Raw genomic sequence first — 7,490 nt, 5'->3', positions numbered from 1 at the left:
GGCCTGGTATTCCCATTTCTTAAAGACTTTTCCACAGTTTGTTGTGATCCACACAATCAAAGGCTTTAGTGTAGTCAATGAAGCAGAAGTAGATGTTTTTCTGAAATTCTCTTGCTTTTTCCACAATCATCAGTAATATTGCCCTGTAATTTTTTTGTGTGTGGGATATCTGTGTTTGGTTTTTATATCAGAGTGATGGTGGCCTCGTAGAATGAGCTTGGCAATGTTCCTCCCTCTGCAATTTTTTGAAAGGATAAGTGTTAACTCTTCTCTAAATGCTTGATAGAATTATGAAGCTGTATGGTCCTGAACTTTTGTTTGTTGAAAGATTTTTTTCTTGGCTGCACTGGGTCTTCATTGCTTTTGCGTGGGCTTTCTCTGGTTGCAGTGAGCAGGGACAGCCTTTCTTTGCAGTGTGTGGGGCTTTTCACTGTGGTGACTTCTCTTGTTGCAGAGCACGGGCTCTAGGCCCACAGCCTCCAGTGGTTGCAGCACCCGGGCCCACTAGCTGTGGCACCTGGGAGCAGTCATTGCAGTGCATGGGCTTCACTGTCCCACACATGTGGAACCTTACCGGAACAGGGATCAAGCCCGTGTCCCCTGCGTTGCCAGGTGGATTTTTACCCATTGCACCACCAGGGAAGTTCTGCTTGAAGATTTTTAATCAGTTTCAATTTCGTCACTTGTGATTGGTCTGTTCACGTTTTCTGTTTCTTCCTGGTTCAGTCTTTGAAGTTTGTTCTTTTCTAAGAATTTGTCCATTTCCTCTAGATTGTCCATTTTATTGGCATATAGTTGCTTGTAGTAGTCTCTTATGATCCTTTGTATTTCTGTGGTGTCAGTTGTAACTTCTCTTTTTCATTTCTAATTGTATTGATTTGAGCCATTTCCGTTTTTTGTCTTGATAAGTCTGGCTAAAGGTTTTGTTTAACTCTTCAAGAACTAACTTAGTTTCATTGATGTTTTCTTCATCTCTATTTCACTTATTTCTGCTCTAATCTTTATGACTTCTTCCTTTCTATCAACTTTGGGATTTGTTTGTTCTTCTTTCTCTAGTTGCTTTAGGTGTCAGATTTTGTTGCATCCCTTAGGTTTTGAATCATTGTGTTTCCATTGTCATTTGTGTCTAGAGGTGTTTTTATTTCCTCTTTGCTTTCTTCAGCGATTAATTGGCTATTTAGTAGCATATTGTGTAGCCTGCATGTGTTCCTGTTCTTTTACAGTTTTTTTCCCCTGTGATTGATTTCTAATCTCATAGTGTTGTGATGAGAAGATGCTTGATATGATTTCAGTTTTCTTAAATTACCAAGCCTTGATTTGTGACCCAAAATGCGGTCTATCCTGGAGAATGTTCAGTGTGTACTTGAGAAGAACATGTATACTGCTGCTTTCAGATGGAATGTCCTGTAAATATCAATTAAATCTATCTGGTCTAAGGCTATGGTTTTTCCAGTAGTCATGTATGGATGTGAGAGTTGGACTGTGAAGAAGGCTGAGCACCAAAGAATTTATGCTTTTAAACTGTGGTGTTGGAGAAGACTCTTGAGAGTCCCCTGGACTGCAAGGAGATCCAACCAGTCCATTCTGAAGGAGATCAGCCCTGGGATTTCTTTGGAAGGAATGGTACTAAAGCTGAAACTCCAGTACTTTGGCTACCTCATGCGAAGCGTTGACTCATTGGAAAAGACTCTGATGCTGGGAGGGATTGGGGGCAGGAGGAGAAGGGGACGACAGAGGATGAGATGGCTGGATGGCATCACTGACTCGATGGACGTGAGTCTGAGTGAACTCCGGGAGTTGGTGATGGACAGGGATGCCTGGCGTGCTGCGATTCATGGGGTCGAAAAGAGTCGGACACGACTGAGGGACTGAACTGAACTGAACTGAATGTGTCATTTAAGGGTTGTATTTCCTTATTAATTTTCTGTCTAGATGATCTGTCCATTGGTGTAAGTGGGTTTTTTTTTGGTAGGTGTTTTATACTCCTAACTCATGGCTCAGGTCATTTAAAATAAAACAAAAAGCAAGCAACCTAGGAAGGAAAATATTCATAGGAGAATTATAAAAATAATATTTTTAAAACATATGCTGATTCGTAACAAAGCTGAATATATACATTTAATTTTACACACTAGCTTATATTTTTTAAACATGCTTATTTTTTTAAAGATTTTTATCTGTTACATCTTTTTCACACTATTTGAAAAATAGGGTTTTTATTCCCTCTTGTGATAGTAATACAGGCTCATTCTATCCATTTTTTGGGGGGCCCTGCTACACAGCTTGTGGGATCTTAGTTCCCATGCGGCTGCTGCTGCTGCTGCTAGGTCGCTTCAGTTGTGTCCAACTCTGTGCGACCCCATAGACGGCAGCCCACCAGGCTCCCCTCTCTCTGGGATTCTCCAGGTAAGGACACTGGAGTGGGTTGCCATTTCCTTCTCCAATGCATGAAAGTGAAAAGTGAAAATGGAGTCGCTCAGTCGTGTCTGACTCTTCTAGACCGCAAGGACTGCAGCCTGCCAGGCTCCTGCGCCCATGGGATTTTCCAGGCAAGAGTGCTGGAGTGCCCCTACCAGGGGTCAAACGTGGGCCCCTAGGAGTGGAAGCATAGAGTCCTAACCACTGGACGGACTATCAGGGAATCCTAGCAGTTTTTTTTCTTAAATAAAGAAGAAAAAAATGGAGGAAAAGAAATGCCTATAGCTGCACTATCCAAAGTCACCTACAATTGATATTTCTGTAGTTTCAGTTATTCACATCTTCTTCTTTCAAACAAATATGTAACAGACCTATGCTCAGGTGAGTTTCTGTGTTCTTCTAGGTAGAGGTTTCATTTCTATTTTAATATAGCAGCAACCACACTCTTATTCAGCCTCCTTTCACTCTCATTCTGCTACAGTAAAGAAATTGAGGGAGATGCGATGTTCAGTGAATCTGTGTCACCAAGCGGCAGAGCTGGATTCAGGGAGGAAGCGTTCCTCGTGGAGGTGTGTGCTTATGCATATGTACTAGGTTTTTTGGACATCTTTTGTTTTTTTAGCTCAGGTTGGTTGTGTTAGTCACTCAGTCGTGTCCAATTCTTTTGCAGCCCCATGGACTGTAGCCCGCCAGGCTTCTCTGTCCATGCGATTTCTCATACAAGAACACTGGAGTGGGTTGCCATTCCCTTCTCTAGGGGATCTTCCCAACACAGGCATCAAACCCAGGTCTCCCGCATTGCAGGCAGATTCTTTACTGCCTGAGCCACCAGGGGAGCCCAAAATGTGCACTATGAGCTAGCCAGGAGTCAAACCTGGAATCTTCTGATCCGTCCGTAGTCAGACGCATTATCCATTGCACCACTGGATAAATATGGCTCTTTTTTCTTTTTGAGAATATTTTTTTAAATGTTGTCTAAATGATAACATTTCTTATTTCTTTTAAGAAATCTCGGGGATTTCCCTGGCAGTCTGCTGATTAGGACTCCTTGCTCTCACTATGGATGATGGGGGTTCAATCCCTGGTCCAGGGAACTAAGATCCCACAAGCCATGTGGCGTGGCCGAAAAAAGAAAAATTTTCTTTTTAAAATTTATCTTGTGCAGTTATATTTAACATTTTCACAATAGTAAAGCCATTTTCATAAATAAAACTCAGGTTTGTAAAGTCAGCATTTCTTAACAAGGATCGCCGAATCTTTGGGCATCCATGAGAATTATTTTCCCTTTAAGAAGTGTTCTGTGACAGAGATATTTAGAATTCTCCATGTGCTCCCCTATATTTTCCAGCTGCCCTCGTAGTTAGGCAGGACCATGTGACTTTGGGACCAAAGCATACGAAAACAGGCACAAATCCCTAGTGTTCTTTCTTCCCCTGCTGTAGTAATTGTAGGGGCTATACATTGAGATGATAGAGTCTCCAGGTGGAATTAGCCTGGATCTCCAAGGCACTGTTTGCAAAGAAGCTGCCCTGAAGAGACACTGACCCACAATGGACTTCTCATGGGCAAAAAAATAACTTTCATGTGTTAGGGCACTAAGATCCCGTGGTCTGTATATTGCCACAGTATAACCTATTCTATGCTAACTAATCCAGATCCACACTCTCCATGATTGAAAGAGTATGGGAATTGCTTTGGAAACTGACACAAGCTCTGTCTCATAACTGTTGTCTACTTCTTGTAGGTGTACATTCTTTCTTCCTTGGAATAGTTAAAAAGCTATCAGTTAATAAAGGCCAAAGGTGAATGGCCTTTGGAAAGAAGACCTTCCAAAACACTGTACACAAATAGTGGAGCCCTAGAACCCAGGGACAATGTGCATGTGGAGTTTGGGGAGTAGAGTCAGGGGCAACCTCTCCTTCTCATGGAACCCAGACCAGCTCCTGCGTCTTGGGAAGCTGAGGCTTTGGAGTGACCAGCAGATGGCATCTGTGACACAGGCATCAGTGCACTCTCTCTGTCTCTGTTTCTAGGTCCTTCTTTCTCTCCAGCTTTATTCAGGTATAAAATTGTAAGATGTTTGACGTGTACATCATGATGATTTGATGTACGTATACACTGTGAAAGGATCTCTTCCATCTAGTGAATTAACACATCTATACCTCATGTATTGATCCTTTTCTCCACGCCCCCCCACCCAGCCCGATGAGAATATTCTCTCTTAGCAAATTTTAAGTATGTAATACGATGTTATCAACAGTAGTCACCATGTTTTCTGTCAGATCCTTAGATCTTATTCATCCTATAGCTGAAAGTTTGCACTGTTTCTTCAACTTTCTTAATGCCCTCACCCCCCAGTCGCTGGCAACCATTTTTCTTCTCTTTGTTGGTATGAGTCCAACTGTTTTCTTTTTCTTTTTTTTTAGATTGCACATATAAGTGATTCCATGCAGTATTTGTCTCTCTCTATCATAATGCCCTTAAGGTCTATCCACATTTTCCCAAATCAACCCTCTTTTAAGAGACATCAGCAGCAGGGATCATAGTGATGTCCCTTTAAGCAACCTTAAAGGCTTTAATGTTAACATTAACCAGGGTTATTAGGAAAGGAGAGAAGTAAGTGGGTAGAGGATTGGTTTGTGAGCCACAGTTAAGATGTTTCTTTGGGGAATGCTATAAATAATTAGGATGCACCATGAAGTGAAGTGGGGGAATAAACTGAGCTCCAGCCATAAATGTTGGTGGACACTTTGAATTACTGCAATTTAGGCATCAAACTTTGTTGTGACCTGACTTGTACTTGAAGGTTATTGAAGCCTGAAATACATGACTATGCTTCCCTGATGGCTCAGTGGTAAAGGATCTGCCTGCCAGTGCAGGACACGTGGGTTCAATCCCTGGGTGGGGAAGATCTCCTGGAGAAGGGAATGGCAGCCCATTCCAGTGTTCTTACATGGGAAAGCCCATGGACAGAGGAGCCTTGCGGGCTACAGTCCATGGGGTCGCAAAAGAGTTGGACACAACTTAGCGACTAAACAACAACATTACTTACACACGTGTCAAGTCAAGTGACAGGGAGCATTTTCTGCTATATAGCAGGGATTTAAAATTGGAAAAAGACAAGACCTCCATGTTTCCCCTGGAAATGAGGGAAGGACAGGACAGAGGATGAGAGCTGCTGCGGTGTAGGTGGTGAAAAGCTCACAGCACCCCCTCAGAAACTGCTCAGATGTGCTGGAGGAAACTGTACATACCCAGCAATCTGTCCTTCAGATGGTAGTCTCAAATATTAAGGGAAAATTTCAAGGCAATATTTGAGATCCAGGCTAAAAAAAATAACAAAAGCTGACAACTCAAGAGTTCCACAGATATGAGAAATTGTATATACTGTATATTCATAATTAATGTATGTGTGTGCATTTGTATATGTGTATATTTAAGCTGTATAGCAAACACCAAAAACAGCATCACTGGTAGTTGTCTTTGGGTGATTTATTTCTGTTTTTTAAACTTTTCATGTTTTCTCTGTTTTCCTTTATGAGCAAGAGTAACCTTTACCCTGGGAATAAAAGAGTTTCTTGGCCACTTGCCATGCTTCTTATCCCTTAGATATATAAAGATCACAGAGCTTCTCTGTTGGTTCAGATCTTCCTTCCATTCTGATCTGTAGACTTCCTAGGGGTCATCATCTGATCAGAGCATCACAAGTAAACCAGCTGCTATCCTGCTCAGTATCTGGCTGAACTCTTAGAGTAGATGCTGGGAAAAGATTTATGTGTTAGCAGGGGGAACAAGGTAAAGCAACTATATAATTATTATTTTAAAACTGGGGCATTGACTTCTTTTGTCTCTGCTTTAATTTGCTCTGGAGTGAGATCTTTATAAGGTGTAACAGCTTCTAGGTGATCTGGTTTCATTCTAGATGAAAAGGAAGGGACACTTGGCATTTCAGAAGGAAATGAACAGAAAGGAAAAAGCAAGCAATGGCTTTGCTAAAGCAATCTTTTTTGTATGTGCTATCAAATGCTGCTACCTTATCGACAGTTATTAATGATTATCAATACATGTCAACAATTCCCCAAAGGACTTATTTATATTAAGACAGTGTACCTATATTTTAGAACTTTTAAAATTGAAGCTTTGGTACAGCTAATACCTGAAAGCATGTTTATACTTGGTCCAGATGTTTAAAGTTGGTGAGGAAAGAGAAGTCCATGCCATCCATTTGTTCCCGTTACTAATAATATGTCAAACGTGCAGTTGCTTTTCATTCTGGTTATGTTGCTAAAAAGAGCTCAGGGAACCAAAAGAGTCAAGAAGGACTTTTGCATTTGTTGCTCCACTGAACTGGCCCTGCCTTTCTCCAGCCTTCATGCATAGTCACTGCCATATATTGCCCTGTCGTGCTAGAGACTATGGGCACCTCTGCTTTATATAACATTTAGATGATCACATGCCTTTTCTTTTTAAACTCCTACAGGTTCTTGGCTTTGCTGCATTTTCAAACAAGGTAAACATGGCCACAGAAAACAGCCTGATGCTCATGGAGATGATACCTTATAGGTTGGTAATTCCACTTTTCAAGACTACTTTCTCCTTCCTGTTACCTCCTCTTAGCCTCTGACCACATAGCCTGATTTATATCGTTGACCAAAATCAATAGCATGCCAGTTATTTCTCCAGCAGAGATGGGTTTACTTGAGATCAGCAGAGAATTGCAGTTTGGTGTGTGCAAGCATGGCAAGTCACATGCAAGTCCTCCTACAGCAGGGGAAGAAGTTTTTATAGAGGGAAAAATAAAATTGGAGAGGGAGAGTTGGTCATGGTAAACAGAATCTATGGCTTTTCATTAGCTTAGACCTTTGCCGGCAAGGAGTCTTTCTTCTTCCTGTTGGGCTCTGCAATGGTCACAGGGTGTGAGTGCTCCCCCTGCTGGTCTCCAACTCTACTTAATTAGTTTCTATGTATTAACTTGAACATCAGGAAGTTCACGGTTCACATATTGCTGAAGCCTGGCTTGGAAAATTTTGAGCATTACTTTACTAGCGTGTGAGATGAGTGCAATTGTGCGG

At 41.6% G+C, this 7,490-nt stretch overlaps 1 protein-coding gene across 1 annotated transcript in view; it reads left to right on the top strand.

Annotated features, from left to right (window-relative positions):
* Positions 1–7,490, top strand: part of SLC26A8 (solute carrier family 26 (anion exchanger), member 8) — an 81,195-nt gene that overhangs the window by 36,714 nt on the left and 36,991 nt on the right. Inside the window, exon 7 of the mRNA XM_010848651.1 lies at positions 6,899–6,981. Coding sequence (XP_010846953.1) covers positions 6,899–6,981 — 83 coding nt within the window. The remainder of the gene's footprint in view (positions 1–6,898; positions 6,982–7,490) is intronic.

Source organism: Bison bison, unplaced genomic scaffold (assembly GCF_000754665.1).
Source record: "Bison bison bison isolate TAMUID 2011002044 unplaced genomic scaffold, Bison_UMD1.0 scf7180017864270, whole genome shotgun sequence".
Taxonomy (NCBI): Eukaryota; Metazoa; Chordata; class Mammalia; order Artiodactyla; family Bovidae; genus Bison; species Bison bison.
Note: the sequence above shows the minus strand (reverse complement) of the source record. Positions and strands in the feature narration are given on the sequence as shown.